This window comes from Trichosurus vulpecula, chromosome 1 (genome assembly GCF_011100635.1).
Source record: "Trichosurus vulpecula isolate mTriVul1 chromosome 1, mTriVul1.pri, whole genome shotgun sequence".
NCBI lineage: Eukaryota > Metazoa > Chordata > Mammalia > Diprotodontia > Phalangeridae > Trichosurus > Trichosurus vulpecula.
This window is the reverse complement of record NC_050573.1, coordinates 465,871,133-465,893,816: the sequence shown is the minus strand read 5'-3', so window position 1 is coordinate 465,893,816 and position 22,684 is coordinate 465,871,133. Positions and strand designations below refer to the sequence as shown.

General features: G+C 38.9%; 1 protein-coding gene across 1 annotated transcript in view; it reads left to right on the top strand.

The window, feature by feature from the left end:
• KIAA0825 (KIAA0825 ortholog) overlaps positions 1 to 22,148 on the top strand; it is a 502,236-nt gene extending 480,088 nt beyond the window's left edge. The window contains exon 19 of the mRNA XM_036750217.1: positions 21,829 to 22,148. Coding sequence (XP_036606112.1) covers positions 21,829 to 21,946 — 118 coding nt within the window. The 3' untranslated portion in view covers positions 21,947 to 22,148. The remainder of the gene's footprint in view (positions 1 to 21,828) is intronic.
• The last annotated feature ends 536 nt before the right edge of the window (positions 22,149 to 22,684 follow it).

Genomic DNA, 22,684 nt, shown 5'->3' with positions numbered 1-22,684 from the left:
GAATTTTATCCCTTTTCCCAGGTTAAATAAGACAAATAAAAATTAGGAGGATGATAATGAATGTGCTTTATAGCAGTTTAGAAAATTATCTTCCACAGGTTACTTTGTTTTGATCCTCATAATAGTGTTCAAAGGTAGTCAGAACAGATATTATCATTTCCATTTTATGGCTATGGAAACTAAGGTTTCTGGATGTTAAATGACTGGAGGCAGCTACAGGGTGCAGTGGATAGAACACTGAACCTGAAGTCAGGAAGACCTGAGTTCAAACACAGCCTCGAGGACGCATGTAACCCTGGGCAAGTTACTTACCCTCTCCCTCAGTGATCTCATGCATAAAATGGGAATAAGGACAGCACCTCCCTTCCAGGGTTGTGAGGATAAAATGAGCTAAAATAATGTAAAAGTGCTTCACAAACCTTGAAGCACTGTGTAAGCACAGCTGTCATCAGCATCATTGTCACTACTGGCCACATGTTCACCACTGCAAGCGGTGGAGCTGAGGCTAGAATCTCCAGGCCCATCTCCTATTGGCTTGCTCTTTCTACTGTCACCCTGATTTATTTTCTGCCGGGTTATAAGGTTCTCTTGAAGGCAAGGACTGTGTGCTTTGCATTTGCAAGAATTGCCTCTTAAGTAATGTTAGTTGAATTTCTATTATATATATATATTATATATATATAACCTTACCTATTATATATATAACCTATTATATATATATAACCTTCTATTATATATATATATATAACCTTACTGATCTGTATCTGATTTTCATCTTAGTGACTGTCCCCCAGCAGCTATTTCGTGATGTTGCTGACCCGTCAGGCCAGTGAGTACCATTCTTTGTTCAGGCAGAGGACACTGGTAGAGAATTAGAGGAGGGGAAGTCTATCCTGTCATTAGCATTCTTTGTTTTCTCTTTCTGTCTTTTGCTGTGATTGACAGAGAATTATTTCAGAGTGCCCCATTTCTGATTTAAATTCCTCTTACCTGGAGGAGGCAGGCATGGTAGAGTGAGCAGAGAGCTAGACTCAGGGCCAGAAAGACCTGGGTCCTAGAAGATACATACCAGCATCTGACCCACAAGTCACTTAAGTGCTCAGTGTCCTAAGCAACTATATGAGAATGAAGGAGCAGAGGAGGTGCCAGTCTGCGCCGTTTTGTAAAAGGAATTTCCTCATCTGGGACCTCCCATATCAGTGAAGCCTCTGGCCCAGTACTATCCTACCTAGATATGAAGTAATTCTATAATACCTGCCAATATCAACATATCCCACTTTGTTAGAAATAATTCTAGCAAATGGAATTTTTACTAAAAACTTAAAAATAGCATAGCACCAATAGACTTCCCCTTCTGCAAAGAAGATAAAACAAAATCTCAGATCCCATAAAACGCTTCTTTTTATTTCCTGTTTACCTATTTCTTAAGACTTGAAATTCAGCTGTCTTCATCCCAAGGCCTTTATATTCTTTTCTTCTTTTTTTTTTTCGCTCCCTTTCCCCCTTCCTTCTTTTTCTTTCTGTCTTTCCTTTCTTAGAATTCATTGAATCTCTTTTCCCCAAGCCCCCCATTGGTCTAATAGCATATTTTTCTTTTGTGCCATCTATGTTGAGCCACTCACCTGAGCTAAACACACTTTTCTGATATTATATTCTCTTAATGCTACTAGTACTGTTACCACTGTCTCTCCTATTCCAAATGTCATTTTGACCCTTCAGAGAGTTATTCATGTGTCGTTTTGAACCTTCACAATTCAAGTGAGATAAAGCTGTATCCAAGATAACATCACCCTTCCAAGTAAGATAGAGCCCTTCAGATGTTAAATGAGGACCCTGCCCATGTAAAATCAACGTCAGGGTTGCTGTGCAGGGATACTCTTCTCTCCACACCATAGGATCATCTGGAGAATCCCACAGCTCTATGGCTACAGCAGGCCCTGAGTCTCCCAGTGCAACTTTTTCAGTCATTGAGCCAGGGATGGTGCTCATCTTCTTCAATTAGAAAAATAACAGAGTTTCCTGTTATTTCTGCAGCAGTGAAAAGCAGGTGATCAGGAGATTCCTGCAGTCCCCAAGAAGTTGGAACATTGATCACCGCCTTGAAAATTCTCACTGTGAAACACATAGTACCTAAGCTTAAGAGGGTCTGCAGTTTACTTACATTGGTTCTTCTCCTTCTATCCCTGGCTTCTATCTGAGCACAGTACACCAAACAATCATTAACTCCACCCATTTGAGATGTATCAAATGAAAATAAAGTTAGTGCTGTTGAAAGGGGAGTACTTTGGAAAACATATTAATGTGGTCCTGTAGGCAGTACACTAAATGCAGAATGATGGTACTGTGAATTGAGCCAATCCCTAGTGTGCTCTTGGACTCAAGATTGTTTTTAATTTTCCTAAACATTAAGCTTATCTCAAAGAAAATGTGAGCCAAATATATATTTGAAAGCCTTTTCTAAAAGCCACAATGCTATTAATTTGAAATAACAGAATTTGCAAGTAGGCTGTTCATCTGATGGAGCCACTATTTCCCAAGTAATTCATGATGGTAATTTCATTCAGACTCATATCACTAGAACTGGCTAGTGCATGGTTGAATCTGTGCCAACTTGTTCTGCCAAAATAATTGTCATTCGTTTTAGACATGCTAGTAAAGATACATTTTATTTTTGGACAGTTCTAGAGTTGTAAATGTGGAATCCTTGCCTCTATTATAACAAGGAACTATTGTTTCCATGCTTTTTGGAGCAAGAAAGATATACTGTTTCCTTGACTCCTGCAGTTCATTAGGCTTTTTCCAAATAATAAGTTTGAGAAAATGCAAGAGACACCAAGTGTCTGTTAAACACAGGACATGACCATTTCTCAACAACCACATTGCACACTGAAGGTATGGCATGGTTGTCTTTCTCTCTGATTTGTCAGACTTTACGTTAATATTAAAAAAACTTCTTAGAAAGGATGCTTTTCTGGGCTAAGAGTATTCGTCCACATTGATACTAAGTGCTGACCAAATGGTGTTGCCCTGGCTTTCTAGTTTACCTTCATATTTAGGGTTCTCTGAAACATACTTATGGCACTGAAGCCTCTTGAGAGATTTGGGTGATTTATTGATATCGGAAAAGTTCAACTTCCATTACTACTGATGGCCACTTTTCCATTTATGTTTTCCCTAAGCAATAACTATTTTTAATGTTTCTGTTAGCATTCTTCATTGCCCCATTTGTGGGCCTATAACTCTCCTACTTAAATATGTGGAACAAATCACATTAATTAAAATGAATTGCTCTAACTAGTTGAGTTGTGTTTCAGATTGACTCTGAAGGCAATAAATTCAAATTAAAGGCTATGTTCCTCTTTCCGGGGCTTAGATATATTCTTTAATGCATAAGTGCAAGGGAAGTCAACCACCTTGCAAAAGAACATCCATTTGGATTCCTGCAGAAGGAGATACATAAGTTGCATACATAGCTAGTTGTCATAATCACATAATAAATTTTTAGCTAAAACAAGCAACCAAAATGGCAATTCATAGTTCATAGTGTTAATATTTCAATTGTATTGAAATACAGTATTTTGCAGAAATAAAATGGATTCATTTCCATCTATTTGCCCATGAAACGTAAAGGAAAGTAACTGAAAATCAGTAGAATTAAATGACATGATCCTTTAATTGTTTGCCAAAAAAAAGTTTATGGCCACTAAGATCTTAAATTAAATCCAAGCAAATCAAGTCATTAAGGTGTAGCTCACTTAACTAGTTTACAAGCAGCCTCATGCTTATAATTTCTAAAGGTAAAAAATATGACTATTCTATAATATTTTGCATAAATATTAATGAGCTCAGGCTAACAAAGAAAACAAAGAAAATTGAAAGGATTTTTAAAAACACTATATTGGAGTAGAGAGGGGAATGAAGATCAAAAAAGAGAGAGACCTCTGCTCGGAGTAAACGGTGTAAGGAAAACTGGCAGAAGAGAAAAAACAAAGCCACTCACTATTTCTTTTGCAACTGTCTTCTCTGCCAATGAGAATCACTTTTGAACTAGAAGGAACAGGACAAAAATTTTGTTGTTCAGTCATGTCTGACTTTTTGTGACCCAATTTGGAATTTTCTTGGCAAAGATGCTGAAGGAATGGTTTGCCATTTCCTTATCCAGCTCATTTTACAGATGAGGAAACTGAGGTAAAAGGGGGTAAGTAACTTGCCCGGTGTCGCAAAACTAATAAGTGTCTGAGGCCAGATTTGAACTCAGGAAGTTGAGTCTTCCTGACTCGAGGCCTTACACTCTATGCACTATGCCACCTAGCTACCCAAGAACAAAATAGTGGATAGCTAATAGGGAATTGACATGTAAAGAGATAGTCAAGAACACCTAACTGCCCTAGATGAGTTCTAGTAGCTGGCCCAGATGAACCACATCCTTGACCACTGAAAGAATTGATGGATGGGGTTGATATCAGTGCTATTTGAAAGAATGGAGAGAACAGGACAGGTACCTCAGGACCAGAAAGGGAAAATGTTCCTTTTTTATTTTTAAAGAGAAGAAAATGGACTCTATGAACTATAGGCCATGCAGCTTGAATCTGATTCCTGGTGAAATTCTGGACTGGATTATTAAAGGGATGGTTAATGAACATCTAGAAAAGGAAGCATTCATTACACATACATAAACACACATGTACACAAAACAATATAACTTCATCAAGAACAATCTATGCCAGATTAATTTTTCTTTCACTTTTTGACAATTACTAGACTGTCAGATAAGGTGAATGCTGTAGATATAGCTTACCTAGATTATAGAAAAACTATAAAATATGATAAAATGTCATGCTATTTTTGCAGAAAAGATGAAGACTTGTGTAATGGCTGAAAATACAATTATAGGACTGGTTGAATTCCATAAAGGATGGTCATTAATGCTTCAATGTCAAGTTGCATGGAGGTCTCTAAAGGAGTGCCACAAGAATCTATGCTCGCTGCAGTATTTTTTTTACATTTTTATCAATGATTTGGATATTGGCAAGGGTGGTATCACTTCACACACACACACACACACACACACACACACACACACACGCAATCAAAGCCATTTGATAATAGGCCTCTCTTCTCCCCTCTTCCTCATCACACTTCACTCAGATATCTTTCTCCATTATCTGCTTCACCCATCTCATGTGAAGAAGTGGCCTTTCTCCTTGCCAGAGAAAGCCCAGAGACATGTATCCTTGATCCTGTTAAATCCCATGTTCTCCAGAAGACTTTCCCCTCTATCATCCCCACTCACTCACTAATTATCAGTCCCGCCCTGTATACTGGCTGTTTCCCTGGTGTCTAACAATATACTCCTTTTTACCCCCGACGTTAAAAACAAACAAAAAAAAAAAACGCTACTTACTTGAGCCAAGCATCCTCACCATCATCCTGTATGTCTCCTCCCTTTTGTGGCCATCTACAATCGGGGCCTCCTCTCCCTCTCACTCTCTTCAAAACCATCTGTGGGTCTGTCTTTCAAATTCATCATTCAGCCAAAATTGCCAAGTTACCAAAGTAGCTCCAAAGTTACCAAACATCTTAACTGCCAAGTCTAACAGCCTTTTCTTAATCATCATTCTTTCTGACCTCTCTGAAATCTTTGACAATGTTCATCAGCCTCTTCTCCTGGATACTCTCTTCTCTCTTGGTTTTCATACTCTCCTCTGATTCTCCTCCTCCGCCTACCAGACTACTCTGTTTCCTTTGCTGGATCTTTTCCTTCGTCTTACTCATTAACCATTGGTGTCCCCCAGGGCTCTGCCCTTTGCTCTCTTCTCCCTCTGTGCTATCTTGATTGGTGATCTCATCAACTCCTACAGATTCAATCATCACATTTATGCAGATGATTCTCAGATCTATTTTTCCAGCCCTAACTTGTCTCCTGGACTCCAGTCGTGCATCACAAAGTGCCTGTTAGACATCTTGAACTAGATTCTCTATTGTTGTTGTTGTATAGTCATGCCCTACTCTTCCTGACCCAATTTGAGGTTTTCTTGGCAAAGACACTGGACCAGTTTGCCATTTCCTTCTCCATTTCATTCTACAGATGAGGAGCTGAGGCAAACAGAATTAAGTGACTTGCCCAGGGTCACACAGCTAGTAAGCATCTGAGGCCAGATTTGAAGTCAGGAAGATAAGTCTTCCTGACTTAAGGCCTGGAGCTCTATCCATTGTGCCACCCATCTGCTGCATGTCCAAAACAAAATCTGTTATCTTTCTCCCAAAACTCTTCCCTCTTGCTAACTTCCCTTTTACCCAGGCATACAATGTAGGTATCATCATTGGCTCCTCACCCCACGTATCCACTCAGTCTATTGTGAAGTATTATTATTTCCACGTTTCTCCTTCCCCTTCCCCTCCATCCCCTTCTCTTTGCTTACACAGTCACCCCCCCTTATGTAAATGCTTGTCACCTCACTCCTCAGCTATTACAGTAACCTTTCTGGTCACTCCCCCTGCATCCAGCCTAACAACTGTCAAATTCACTGCCTTCCCAGAGGGCAGGTCTAACCATGACACCCTCCTACTCGTTAAATTCTCGTGGCTCCTTTTATATCCATGATCCATGTTTGACTCTTTAAAACGCTTCACAACACCAATCTTCTTATACTTTACATTCCTTCACACAACACAGGAATCCAGTAACACTGGCCTTTTTGCTGTCCCTCACACATGACCCTCCGTCTTCCAATTCTTTGCCTTTTTAATAACTCAGCCTGGCTTCAGTCAGGATTGAGGTCAAATCCCACCTTCTGCAGGAGATCTTTCCTGTTCCCTTCTTCTTCCCTCCCTTTTATTCCTTGTGCCTTCCCTCTGACATTACCTTCCATTTACACTGTGTATATCCTATAAGTAGAATTTTTTTTTGCATGTGGTCACCATCTCCATTAGAATGGGAGCTTTTTGAGGGCAAGATCGTGTTTTTGCCTTTCTTTGTATCCTCAACACTTATCACAATGCCTGGCATGTAGTAAGCCCTTAATTAATGCTTGTTGATTGACAAACCAGACTTATCAAGCTCATATCTCTTTTTGGTTTCTTTTCTGTGTAATGCTTACCATGTTAATCTAAATATTGGCTCCACATTTGTCCTAAATTGGACTACAAAAATTAGGTATTACATATAACTCATGATTTTTTTTTCAAATATATACTGGGGGAAAGAAGTAGAGGTTTCTTTTTTCCTTTCAAAGAGATTTTCATTGGTTTTTTCTTAATAATTAGCAAGGAAGTAGGCAACCTACAACTGCATTGAGCCAGAAATCACTTCATAGACATAACCTTTAAAGAATGACAACTTGCCTTGCATGACTTTGGAAAGGCCCCCTCTGAAAGTTGTCTATGGTCCTACTACTCTGATATAGTGACTTTGTAATTATAAATTCTTTGAGGGAAATTTTTACAGTTCAGATGAAAGTAGAAATGACAGAACGAGAAAACAAACTGAAAGAGGAATGACAGCTGTGTGGTTGAATACTGGGCCTGTTACTTTGACCTTGGACAAGGTGCATTCACTTTCTTGGCCTCATCTGTAAAATGAAGGAGTTGGCCTAGCTAGCCTCTAAGATCCTTTCTAGTTTGAAATCCCAAGAGCTGTGGTTCTATTTAGGTTAGGGGAAAGAAAGTAGAGGGGTGATTTAATGACTGTTTCAAATATATGAAGAATTATGATCGAGTGCATAACAACTATTGATTCTCATTTTCCCTGAGGATACAATAAAAGGACATGAGCTAAAACTACAGCTTAAGGCACTTAGGTCAAATGTAAGGGAGAATTTCCTGGCAGTGAGCAGTATTAAACATTGGCACACATTCCAAAAGGAGGTTGTGGAATCTCATCTAGAGATCTTATTAGAAGCAGGATAGAGCCTCGTATGTCTTGTATGATTTAGGAAAGGCCCTGCCTGCAGGCAAGGGGACTGTCCCTTCTAGTGCTAAGGTTTCACATGAAATATGGAGAACTACTTGGAAGAAAGATGCTGTTTATATTCAAGGAGCTACTATAATTTCAGGGCTATCCATTCAAAATTGTAGCACATTGCCTACCACTCTTGATGAATCACATTTTCTCAAACAGTTATTCCAAGACTCAACCATAGCAAGGCTATGTTATCTGTTCCCTCCCTCAAGTCTCTCCTTTGGGAGTGATTCACAGAAGATTCTTTCTCTAGAAATGCAAGTCAAAAAGGAAGATAGCTTCAGTTTCTGCAATTTCCCATTTCACTGTGAATGCCTATGAATAGGTAGGGGGTGTTTCTGATATTACTATTAATAGATTTCCAGTGGGTCAAAGGAATTCTTATGTCTTCCTAAAATTGCTTCTTGAGAAGGAAAATCAGAAGAGCTAGCCCACAACCAAACAATATTTAGTAATTTGATGAAAACTACACTAGTTTATAAAAAATTTATTACCAGTGTTCCATGTAACAAATAACATCATGCAACATTTTTTAATAAGCTTTTAAACAAAAACAACAGTTAAATATCTTTTATGTAGTTATTGCTTTAAAATGTTCATAGCCTTGGCCTGAATTTTACCAGTAAAACTTGTAATATTAATTTAAGGCAGGACTTTTTTTTACTGTTTTCTCTTTTAGAATGCTAAAGTAATCAAGTGCCTTTGATCAGGTCTTACTAAGTGCAAAGCCCCAGGCCCACACCCTTTTGCTGATTAGGTTTGAAGCCTTCAGGCCCTAAGAAGGGTATATAAACTCAGAGGTTAGCATTTTGTTTGGGGTCACTTATTGGAAGAGTGTTGATGTGGAGACTCTGGACAGCCCTTGTTTAGAGCCCCCCAGCTTTGGAAAAACCCAGATGTTGCTGCTTCTCTGGTAACTATGTATTGCTATGGATAGACTGGTTTGTGTTATCTGCTCTTTTTATATTATGTATGTTTGTAATTTGCCTGTATTTGCTCTAAAGTTCAGGGTGCTGGCTTTTTCCCCTTGAACCAAGTGAATATTTGTATGTTTGATTAAAGTGAGATTGTTAACCTCTTAAGGTTGCTTTCCTTAGAAAAGCAGATCAAAGAACCTGTGCTGGCAGCCCTCCTGTGTGCTGGTATTATTGGCTTTACATAGCCACAGTAGCAGCAAGCACATCGTTGTTACAAGCTCTATCAAAAAAAAAAAAAGCAGTGCAGTGTCATGGACGTGCCCCACCTCAGGGTTAAGAAGGCCTAATTTGAGACCTACCTGGGCCACATGCTGGCTATGTGACTGAGCAAGTCATTTAACCTCATTTACCCCTAGTGGATAGAGTGCTGGCCCTGGAGTCAGGAAGACTCCTCTTCATGAGTTCAAATCTGGACTTAGATACTTTATAACTCTGTGACCCTGGGGAAGTCACTTAATCCTCTGCTTCAGTTTCCTTATCTATAAAATGAGTCACAGATAATATGTAATAACTGACATTCCTATAGAACTTTCAGTTTTACAAAACACTACTCATACATTAAATTCTCATTTATCTTTACAACAACTCTGCAAGACAAATACTATCAGTATCAGTGAACCTGTTTTATAGGTGAGGAAACTAAACCTTAAGGGACTTGCCCACAGTCACAAAGCTGGTAAATGTCTGACATGGGGTTCAAATCCAACAGAGGATACCCCAACAGAGCCCTCTTTCCACTATACCAGACAGCCCTTTCAGCAATAAGGCATCTACCAAGGGCCTCCCATGTGTCCCTAAGGAACTTAAAGTGTAATCCTGTCTTACAGGTGTTAGGCCTTTAGCAAATGTTTGTTGAATGAATACATGGGGAGAAAGAATGTAATTATAAGAAAAAAATCAAGTTCGAGATTGATATAGACAAATACCACAGGAATACAGAATGAAGGAAAGATTGTGATCTATCATAGAGACATGTGTCCAATTAGAGCTTTAAATGACATATGACAAACTGATGGATGATGGAAGCGATTTTGACACCTGGCCTGAGAAAGTCAATTTGTTCAATTGAATGAGTTTGCGTTCCAACTTTTACTTTGCTTATGGAACCTTTTTTAAAATCCATAAAATAGTATAAATCTAGCAAGATAATTTGCACATTACTATTTTAAGTTGTTTGATATACTCATTCAATTCTTGACATTTCTGGAAAGAGCACTAACATGGAGGTTAATAATCGTAAAGGCAGTTTTAATGACCTAAGATCACTCATTTCAGTTAAACAGACTAAAATTTTTGGAGGTCAGCCATCATCTTGGTGGACCTTTTTATTATCTGTTCTTGTGCTGGTGAGTTTAAGGTTACTATTTCTTCAGATCACCTACTACCTGATAAGAATATGATGGGTTCTATTTATCTGACATTTCAGTGAAATATGAATTGTGTCCTAAAGGATGAGTAGGATTTACATGAGAGAGAGGAAGGACAAGAGCATTCTGGGTAGGTGGCTTCAAAGCAAAAACATGGGTAGCACAGGAGATATTCAGGGGGCATTGAGTAAACCAGTTTGATTGATATAGGAGAACAATAGGAGATAAAGCTGAAAGGTGAGGATGGGACCAGACCATGGAGGACCATGACAGACAGTCTAAGAGACTGAGATTTCTTACCCTAAGGAATGGGCAGCTATTTGTTATTGAATTATTTAGTGGAAGGGAGAAACATGGCAAGGGCAGCACTTGAGCCTTTCTAGGATCTAGGATTTCATCCCAACATCTTCCACCAACCTAGACCGCAGTCTTTCTGCATCTTAGCAGATAGATGGTCCTTAAGACCTTCCGTTGCTTAAAAAAATATCCTGATATAGTCAATCTGGTGATGACCATTGCTAAGCTTAGCTGGGCTGGTCCTCAGATAATATACATATGTATAGTCTGTCACTTTACACTCAAGCCTTTTTAGCTTGATAGAATTTGCTAGAAAGAGTGCCACTTACATAGCCTTCAGGAACACAGGGTCCTCTCCAACCCCAATGAGGAATCAGAGGATGATTCTTAATTCAGGTGAAAGTAATTTTAGGAAAATTAATTTGGCAGGAAGTGCATAAGAATGGAGGAAGGAGAAAGTCGGTCAGTTAGCAGTCTATGGCAGTTATCTAGTCATACATATAATTAAAGCCTAAACTAGCATTGGTGGCAGCAAACAGGAACTGACAGTGGAGATGATAAGCAAAGATGGAGTAGAGAGGACTTAATAGCAGATTATTTATAAGATAAGGAAAGGGGAGAAGTTAAAATGAATTCGGGACCAAGATGTCAGGGCTAGAGTTAAAAATTTGGGAACTAGCTGCATGAAGTGATTAATGGTTAAAATCTTCAAGGAAGAGAAGGAGGAAAAAGAATAGAGAGCCTTCAGAACTTTAGGGTGTGGAAGGAGGAGGAGCCAGGAGACACAGCATGATTTCCCCTGCTGTTCAAATGATTCCTCATGAAGCTAATGGGAAAGTGTTGTGTAGAGGAGATTTTTTTTTTTCTGAGAGAATAAAATCTAATAGGACTTAGTTTTTTATTCTACAGCTACCAACTGGAAGGGTAATTTGAAGTCATTAATTTGTCCAGATGGTTAATGTTGTTTAACAGTACAATTAACTAATAAATAATTGTAAAGTACTTTGTAAATATAAAGTGCTACATAAATGTTTAATAATAACATAAAATCTGGAGGCTTATTTCAAACAGCACTTTTATAGTCTAGTATTTTATTGGCATTTTAGGACAAATGCCAATAATATGAGAAGATGCCATCGTTATCGAATGTATTTGAAAAATACGACACAGGGTATGCAGAAAAACAAAGACAGACTTGGCCATGCCGTGTTGCACAGGGAGTGGGTTAGTATTATAATTCTCCCTTATGAATGAAGTGCCAGCAGCATGGAAGCAGAAACATACAGCCAAACAACGAGAAAGCTATCACAAAAGTAGAAACTTTCCTCTATTTCCATAGAGAGATGAAGCATCTATCAGGCAATCCAATTCCAAGAGCGGAGAACAAGAGAAAGAAGCTAGGGATGAGAGCTCCAGCATCCCTACCATGTGGGAGGTTCAATAGAGAAGATTGTGTCTTTGCTGAGTCCTTGCTCCTGGCCTCAGATGATGGTGGAGGCTGCATAGTCCAACCTAAAGACAAATCTAGCTTGTAATAGTTACACTCTTGTATCCCCAGACACCTGGTAACTAAACCAGTTCTAGGGTGATCCTGGGCTGTGTTCTGCAGCTACCTACTAAGAGGATATGAGCCTCAAGGCCCCTCTATGTAGTGGCTTTCTGTATGACCAGGTCGATTTTAAGACTGAAATCTAGAGATCTAGACCGACGATTCTAGGGTAACCATGGGGGTGCTGGAACCATGGTTCAGGGACACTCCAAGGTTAATTTGTGGGCCAGGGTTGCACCACACTAAAACGTAACATTAGGTTGATTTTCCATGTAGATTACTGGGAGCACACTGGCAGAGTGTAACTAAGGTGGGACCATCAGGACTTTACTCATAGGGTGATGACATCCAGGGGGAATAGTTCCTCTCCAAAGCAGTCCAGAGACCACAATTTCTGTGTCCCATTGATTCAGAATGTTTGCTAGACAACAGTGCCACACAGTGCATGCAGACCTACTTTTCCACCCAGTCCTGCCCCAGGGACCCTGCCAGACCATGTAACCAGTGTGAACCTCCTGTGACCTAGCTCCAGCTCCCTTTTGCCACGGTTCTCCTTTCTCAAAGGTATATCTCCCACACCCTGGAGCATTTCAGGGGCAGAGATGAGTCTCTCAGCATGTATCCATAATTAGGGTAAGACTTTCTTTTTTTTTCTTTTTTCTTTCTTTTTTTGGGGGGGGGGGTGCGCAATTGGGGCTAAGTAACTTGCCTGAGGTCACACAGCTAGTAAGTGTGTCAAGTGTCTGAGGCTGCATTTGAATTCAGGTCCTCCTGACTCCAGGGCCGTTGCTCTACTCGCTGCACCATCTAGCTGCCCCCAGGGTGAGACTTTCTCTTTCTCTTTTACAGTGCTAAAGTAATCAAGTGCCTTTGACTAAGTCTTGCTAGCTGCTAAGCCCCAGGCCCACACCCTTTTGCTGATTAGGTATGAAGCCTTCAGGCCCTAAGAAAGGTATATAAACTCAGAGGTTAGCATTTTGTTTGGGGTCTCATTTACTGGAAGAGTGTTGTGTGATTTTAACAGACAAGACTCTGGGTAGCTGGAGAGCTGCTGGAGCCCCCGGCTTTGAAGAAACCCAGATGTTGGTGCTTCTCTGGTAACCATGTATTGCTATGAATAGACTGGTTTGTGTTGTTTATATTGTCTTTGTTTGTAATTTCTGTTTGTATTTGATCTGAAGTTCAGGGTGCTGGCTTTTCCCCTGAACTAAGTGAATGATATGTGTATGTTTGATTAAAGTAAGATTGTTAACCCCTTAAAGTTGCTTTCCTTAGAAGAGCAGATCAAAGAACCTGTGCTGGCAGCCCTTCTGTGTGCTGCTGTTATTGGTCTTACGCAGCCACAGTAGAGGCAAGCCACATTATTGTTACACAGGGGATACACCACCACCTGTATTAGAAATTTTGATTTGAAGATCTTTCCCACTCATTAATATGCCATGTGACCTGCTTACATCACAGAAAGCCTAAGACATATGTGGTGGGAGGAGCTTCCTGACAGGAAAAGGAAGTTATGTCACAGAAAATGCTGAGAGAAAGAAAGACAATATGGCTGATGGTGGCTGCTAATGGCTGCTGTCGTGATGGTTAGAACTGAACAGGCTGACTTAGCTGTACTGTTTTTAGGGAAGACCCCAGCAGGGGGTCAGAGAGGTTTTGGGATGTTGAGGCTCCATGTTGTGATTTTCTGTATTGAATGTTTTGGGTTCCTTGCTGTTATGATGAAGTGGACTGACTGGCTGTGGGAGCTGAGCATTTGGTTATGGGATACGGTTCTCTGGTGTCTGAGTAAATGGTTTACTTCTTCTACCTCCTATGTGGAGAGTCTCATATACTTTGCAATACAGAACCACATAGGCATTTCGACAGTTATCATCTACGTTGTTATTATCGCCTTACTGTTTCACCAGCTGCACTTGCAATTGTATCACCTTCTGTGGCACTGTCAGCCCTGCCTCTCACCCCAGCTTCAGGTGAAAGAATTTCTAGTTAGGTTTCTATATGTTGATGCTTAAATGACTATGAACTATTTTTATTTATTAAATGTTATTTGCTAATGATCCCTATGCTACATCACAATCCAAAATGTATTGGGAATACAGATCGACTAGAATCAGTTTGTATAGGTTGCTGAGATCAAAATGGCAAAGTTTTGGTTGGGTGGTTGTTTCTGGTTTGCTAAGGTTCAAGAAAATTAAAGATGGTTGAAGTGTAGCAAATCTAGTTAACTCTCTTGTAGTTTGTAATTCAAAAGATAGTAGAATTGACAAATTTTTTATTAATATTCCACATGTAGAATCATAAGACCATAAGTTTCAATCTAGAAAGACCATTAGGAGTCATATAACCATTTATTTGAATAACTCTCCTTATTTTCCAAAGATAGTTTATTAACAAAGATGTAGTAGTGGGAGGTGTGGGGGGTAGGATTTATGTGGGGACAGAGCTCTGATTCTTGGAACCTTGACAGCCACCATATCTGAGAACTTAATTTCACCCATGGTGGACTGTGTACCTTTCATCAATGGATAAGAATTTCAAAGCGGTACTAATAATCATATGAATGGATCACATCTGAATCTACTCTCATTGAGATGTTAAAGATATTTAAACTCCTAAAAACTAGCCCAGACTTATTTCCAATTACTAGAATTTTGAGATTTTTCTTGTGTTAATTATAGTAAAACAAAGATGAAATTCTTTTTTTGTAACAAAGGTGCTGCCTTGACTCAAGTCAAGTATCTTAGTCCAAGAACGTCAAAATTGGTTTCCTTAACTGGACTAAAATCAACCTCATGTTTATTATAGAAAGGATTTGGTTAAAATATTAAGGTACTTTCCTTTCCTTTTTTCTCTTTCTCAAATCCCCTGATTTTGAGGAAGAAATATAGCTATATAAATACATAAGTGTATACGTTTATATTTTCTTCAGATAACTGTGCCAAGGAGAGGGAGTGAGAGAAATATTGACATACATCACATAATGCCCCTTCATATATACCATTTCTGCAAATTCAAAATGCCTCAGAAATCTGGAAAATCAGGAGACCTTCCATGTTATCACAAAGATGTGTTGTTAATATTTGCAAAAGCCCTGTGAGGCAGAAATCTATCCACATTCACTCAGATACAAAGCAGGCATAACAAATAATAATGCCCCTTGATTAGTTGGGGCAAATACTTCCATAATATATTAATATTATTTTTTAAAATCCTTTCCAAAGTTTACAACCACTGGTTTTAAGCCTTCCTCTTACAAAGACAGAATACCAGGCATAATTATATGAAGAAAAAAAATCTATTTCTCCCTCAAGATTTGGAAAGCACAAAGGAAGGAAACTAGGTGAGTAAATATAGTATTGATGCAATCCATTCTATGATAAAAATGAAGTTGAATTTGTCCAGATAAGGAAACTATTTTGATTTATGAACACTAAGATTCTTATAATGTGGTTCTGCAAGTAGCTCTGAGCTGCTGGTTGTATCTATAATTAAGGTAAAAGCTAAAAAAAAAAAAAAAAAAAGGAAAGGCAGTAGTATGGCGTAGCAGATAGAGAGCTAACTATGTTCCAGTCTTGCCTTTGGCATGTTCTAGTTGGTTCATTGACCCTAGATAAGTCACTTGACTTCTCCATGCCCAAAACAGCTCCCAAAGACATAAAACTGCAGATCATGTTCCTATTTCTATTAGTAGAGGGTGTTTCCTCACTATGAAAATGCCTGTTTTGGTCTCAGTACTTAAAAAAAAAATCAATAGCACCTAGCCAATTCCCTAAGCTCCTAGATTTTTTATGCTGGCTTTTTGAGGAAACTCCTGCACATAAAATAATAATAATATCTGAGCATTTTCATCCATCATGGACTAAAGTTTCTTAAAAACAATACTTTGGTTTGCCATTCACTTCCTTTTGAAAATAAACTCTACTGGTATTTAAAAGAACCATGGAAAATGGAAAATGCTTATATACTAGGAACCAAGGTTCTCTCTAGCAAAGTGCCAATTTTTTCATTTCCTCCATGGGCAGATCTGGTGTTCCTATTTGCGATTCCTAAAAATGCTGTAAATTCTACCATTGTTGGGCCTCTTGCAGGGCATGAACACCCCTCACTTTTTCCTTTTACGTCAATGAAATCTCAGGTGCATACCACCAAAAAATAATGACAGCTTAGTGTTGCTAAAAGGGAATGAAAGTTTCTTTGATGAGGCTTTCAGGAACATTGTATAGGTGTAACAGTCTCATCTCTAGAAGGGCACTTATCAGGCTTGTGAAAACAGCAGAGTTGGGGGAAAGAGAATTTCAAGATGGCAGAGAGGGAAACTATGTCCCAAACAATGTCACAGTGACCTTTTGAATGAAGAGAGGGATCCGATAGAAGCACAAGATAGATAGATAGCATACATACATGCATGCATACATATATACATACATATGGGCACTGTGCTAAGTACTAGGGATACAAATACAAACTAGCAATACAATCCTTACCTTCAGGGAGTTTGTATTCTAATAGGAAAATATAACATATAAAAGGGAATTGGAAAGAGCAAGGGGAGGAATGGTGATGAATGGAGCTGAGGGGGAGGAATCCAAAGGAGTCCATACATAAATTGATGAAGCATGACTGGAGTTCCTCTAAAGTTATAGTCTCAGAAGTCTGAGTAGTCAATAGACAGCTGGTTCTGTGACAACCATGACCACTCTATGGTGACCTGCCATTCTGTCACCAAAGTAATCTTGTAAGGCAACATGCGATCATACAGATTTAACACTAGCCTGGTATAACTGTATGCTGTCTTGACTTGTGCCCATAAAAATCAAAAGGAATGATATAAATGGGGGATGTGAGAAATATTTGACTCATGACTCATCATATGGGACATAGCTCTAACCTCTACCTAATAAATACACAAAATGTTAGAGAGGCTGGAGGAATTGGTGGTTGTGGTGCCTGTAAATATAATGTCATGCCAGAGTTCAGTAGTTGGATTCTGTAGGGCAAATATATATAACTAAGGCCCATGATCAATGGGGATCTCTAGACTGGTAGTCTCTGATATATGAACACAATTTCCCACCACTGACTGAAGCGAGTGTCAGACTTGAGGGTGGTGGCAGTAATTAGAATAGGCACAGACCTTAAGAAGAAGGCAAGAAATTCTAGGGAAAGAATCAGGACATCTGGCTGCTTCTATCAATGGCTGGTTTCATATAGGAGCATCAATTCGCCACGAGTATTCACTTATATTAGACAAGCAGAGCGTAGGCTATTTGGACTGAATTCAACAGTCGTCGGTTTTAAGTCTAACAATAGGCTTAACTGATTGTTTTGTCCACTGAATTGACTCTTAGAAAAGGATGATTGAGCAAACTATTTTTGTTCTGTGTTAACACAGTCAAGACTGTGATAGATATAAATTATCTATACAGCCTATAAGTGTGAAATTCAGAAGTGTTTATGACAAATACACTTCATATTTTTCAGTCTCAATTCCTCCAAATTCCGTAATAGTGATGTTTTTAGGGAAACATAAATTCCATCCCACTCTGTTTTCTTACTTTTGTCATGTTTCCCCATTATGTTATGCACTGATTCATTTGTACAAGCACTAGTAAATGTAAGAATGTTCTGGGAGGTAAATAACATCGCCTAATATCACTAATTACCAAGGCACAATTATACTGGGCCTGATTGTCACCAAGCTTCAGGATCTTCATCTTGAAATTTAGTGTGTATACAATTCATTTAGATTACATTCATTATACAGATTTTTTAATGAAACAAAGAGATTGTGCTTTCAATTTCCACAAGTGGAGATAGTGATTAAAATATTTATGCAGATATGCATATTTTGTTCTGTTGACATTCATAAAGGGATTTGTTTACCCAGCACAATGTTAATACCTTTAACAACAACAAAAGAGGGCAAAACAAATTTCGCATTCTTTTGTTTGGAGAGTGCTCATAGGATAACCTAATTTATTTAAAATCCTGCCCAAAGGAGAAAGGCCATAGTTTTAGAAAAAGTAGAAATTATTGGGCTAATTTTGACCATGGTAAATGATACTTGTAAAATGTTTTCTTCATTTTGGTTTTTCTGATCGAGGGTTGGGTTTGATGGTTTCTTTGGTTTTGTTTTAGTTGTTTTTCAGTTGTATCTGACTCTTTGTGACCCTATTAGGAGTTTTCTTGGCAAAAACACTAAAGTGGTTTGCCATTTCCCCTCCAGCTCATTTAACAAATGAGGAACTAAGGTAAACAAAGTGAAGTGACTTGCCCAGGGTCACACAGCTACTAAGTGTCTGAGGCTGGATTTGAACTGGAAAAGATAAGTCTTCCTGAGTCCATGCTCAGTACCCTATCCACAGCCACCTAGCTGCCACTCTCTTTGCTATATATGGCTAATGATTGGACTGTTTATTCATGAACCAGGTGGCAGAGGAATCTTACAAAATTTCCAAAGTAGTTTTCGGTAGCCTTGTGGGCTCAACAGGAATGAATTCCAAAAACGGTTAAAATTCATTTTGCTCATTATGAGACCTTAGAAATACTGACAATGGTTATTTAGGACAACCATTAACCTCCACAACTCTGAGCAGCAGGGAGGTGGAGAATCTCCATGTTTGTAATTCCTTATCAAAACTTGCTTTGGATATCACCCAAATCTGTCCTAAAGAATTTCTTCATGGGGGCAGCTAGGTGGTGCAGTGAGTAGAGTACCAGCCCTGGAGTCAGGAGGACCTGAGTTCAAATCTAGCCTCACATACTTGACACTTCCTAGCTGTATGGCCTTGGGAAAGTCACTTAACCCCAATTGCCCTGCTTTCCCCCCCTCCAAAAAAGAAAGTTTCATCATATATATATACATCATATATACATATATATATATATATATACATCATATATATTCATCAAAATATATATACATATATTTTGCATACATATGTATATGTGTGTGTATATCCACAAATATGTTAATTATGCTGCAAAAAACTGTGGGGAGTCATTTTCAATATTTACTTACATCATGTCTTACAATTTACTTTTTTTTTTTAGTTTTTGTCATTTTTATTATTTAGTTTTTGATGGTTTACATTTCTTATAATTACCTTGTGTGAGGTAGTAAATTATTATAATTATCTCCATTTTACAGCAAGTATAGAGAAGCCCCTAGAAGTCAAGTGATTTTTCCACAGTGTAGTGTGTAAATGACCAAGCATGGGCTTGAACTGAGGCCTTCTGATTCAAATTCAGTGCTCCTTTCTACTACATTAAGGAACTCAAGTTAGAGTTTGGAGATAAGAGACATTCATGACTGAGTTGGAAAAGAATAGAAACCAGTCCAAGAGAAGAGTAAGAAGAGGAAGGGGATGGTTATTATCACCGTACTGAGAACCTGTAACTCTTTTAAGGCTTAATCGGTCTGTTCATCATCATCTGTTCCCTTCCCCCTTCCACCACCCTTTCCTTATTCCTCCCTTTCTTGTGCCAGGTGTCCTGGACTGATCAGGGTATTCTAAACCCAGGGTATTCTAAATAAACTGGCTTCTTATTGGATAGCTTCCCCTGGAAAGATAATTGCCTGCCTTTTCTTTTCACTGATAATTAATGCAAAACCTTAAAAAGCAGTTATCCCCCCTCCAGGCCTGTCCCTCTGTCCCTTGATAGGCTTTCCTTATATATCAGAAAATCATATATGACAAATTATATGTTACAAAAGTGTTATCACAGCATTATATATGACAGAAAAGCACTAAGACCTAACCAAGAGCCCATCAGAAACAGCATATATTCTAATCTCGACTCCAATTGAGATTTACCTTGGCAAGTCATTAAACCACATAGTGTGAGCTTCACCATTTTAAAATATGGATGGCTACCCTCTAAGGAATATTATAAGAATGTCAAAAGAACTAAAAATAATATGAATCAAGTTTTCTTAAAGTGCTAAGTTTTATATACATAACAGCGCCCCCCATTTATTTTGTTGCAATGCTGTCTCAGTTGAGACCAGCATCCTTCCTACAGAACCTTTGGTTCACAAACCTTATAAGGCCTAAATTCAGGATTCTTTTATTGTAATCTTTATTGGCAGTACTCCTACTGTAAAATAACATTACACAATTCTCTATAATAACCATTCACCACAATGATATTTGACCAGAGGTTAATTGGTCTGGTTTCTGTTTCTTCTGATAGTGTGGTAAAAACAACAGCCCTTAGGACAGTGCCTGGCACATAGTGTTTTTGTGTCAGTCCATCATTTTTCAATCTTTGTGACCCCATTTGGGGTTTTCTTGTCAAAGATAGAGGAGTGGTTTGCCATTTCCTTCTCCAGCTCATTTTACAGATGAGGAAACTGAGGCAAACAGGGTGAGGTGAGGTGCCCAGGGTCACACATCTAGTAAGTGTCCAAGGCCAGATTTGAACTCAGGAAGAGGAGTCTTCCTGACTCCAGGCCCAGCACTCTGTGCACTGTGGCGCCACCTAGGTGCCCATAGTAGGTGTTAATAAATGTTTATTGATTGATTCATTGAACATCTTCCCTTTGCATTCCCTTCTTTCTACCCACACAGCTACCACTCTGGTTTAGGCCTGTGTTACCACTTTCCTAGTGGATTAGTCTCCCAACTTATCTTCCTCCCTCAAGTCTCTCTTCTCTCCCTCCATCCTCCACACATTTGCCAAAGTGATTTTTCTAAAGGACAGGTCTAACTGTGTCACTCCCTTAATCAACTCCACTGGCCCCCTGTTACCTCTAGGATCAAATATAAACTCACTTTGGCATTTAAGGGCCTTCCCAATCAGACCAGAGTCACACAGGCATCAGGGAGAATGGGAAAGTCTGAGGGATGCAACAACAGGTCAGACAAATGGCAAGAAGATGACCCAGGGGACCACCTTATCATCTCCTTTTTAAATTTTGTTACAAGAGATGGCTGACTGGATTAGGGGGAGGGGAGAGAGAGACAGAGAGAGGGAGAAAGACAGAGACAGAGAGAGAGAAAGAGAGAGACAGAGACAGAGGAGAGAGAGAGAGAGAGAGACAGAGACAGAGAGACAGAGAGAGACAGAGAGATACACATCCTATAAAGAAGATCCTATAAAAACAAAAGTTAATTTGCTGTGAAGGTGGGTGTCTAGAGGTGTGGAATATCATATTTGCTTGTCAAACTTGACTGATATTTTGGTTGATTTTGCTGAACTGCATTTTTTCTCTTTAAATTTTATTTTTTATTATAAGGAATGGCTGGCTGAGGAGGACATGGGGAAAAGAACATATTTGTAAATAAAAATGATATAGAGACTAAACACATCAATAAAAATAAGTGCTAATGAAATTTGGCCACCCCTAGATTATATTTTCTAGTGGTTAGCATGAACCCACAAAATGTCATACTTAATTGTTTTTAAACATCCTTATACCCTCTAAGCCTTTTGCTAGGACTGCAAACAAAGGATGTAATTAATGTCTTCGGATTTCCCTTCCTGTTCTTGTTGCCCACCTTGCAAGAGGAGGTGCCGACGATCTGGGTTGCCCAAAAGGTCAAAAGCAGAAGGGCCGATGGCAGAGAAACAAAGTCTGAAATAAACCACAAATTTAGACCACCAGACTCTGAATAACTGAGAGTCAGCTGTAGCTTAAAAGTTAATGGAATACTATGTCTTTTCTTTCAGGTGGGAGATGAGGACAGATGAAACACTAGAAGAGGAAGAAAAAGTGATGCTGGAACACTTGAAAACAATGTGTTTGATCCAGAGCTCTTCTGCCTCAGATAACCCAGAAGAACAGTAATCTGCAAAAAGAAAAAAAAAGGCAACTGATATATTTTAGGAAGTCTTAGCATGCCACGGAGTGTGTTTCATCCTAGAATCAGAATACACCTCAGATGTGCTGTGAAGCATGAAACCAATGGCTTAAGTAAGCCCTGTACTGAAAATGAGTAGTTATTAAAGCATAAGGAACATAGTGGTGTTATATATTTTTATTTTTAAAATTATAGTTTAAAATTAGCTTTTTAAACTTGTCTTCTGCGATAGCTGCTACCTTGCCTTCTCTTTGGATTTCATTTTTTTTTCTCCTTGTATTCTTAAAGCATCTGTGAAAATAGGCCAAGTTCTTGGAACATATCGTCCCTCTGGATTATTTGATATATGTGGACCAGTACTAAAACAGAATGATATTCTTAAAGGGATCATGGTCATCCTAGTCCTCCAAGCCCAGAATTTTGGAGGCATCTTCAATTGCTCAGCCACCACCAGTCCCCAAATGCAGTCTGTCACAAAGTCCTTCCTTTCTCTGCATTTGTTAGATAGGCCTCCATTAATGTTATAGCCACAGAATCTACTCTCTACCCAAAGTACTACAATAACCAATGTACCAGCCTCCCTGCCTCTAGCCTTTCTCTCCCTGCACTCTTTTTCTTTTCAGTAATAAGAATTGTTTTCCTATGGTAATCTCCAAATCCAGGCACTCTACTTTCCAGAGAGCTGTTGTGGGCTTCTCTTGCTGTTCCCATCATATTAAAGTCTT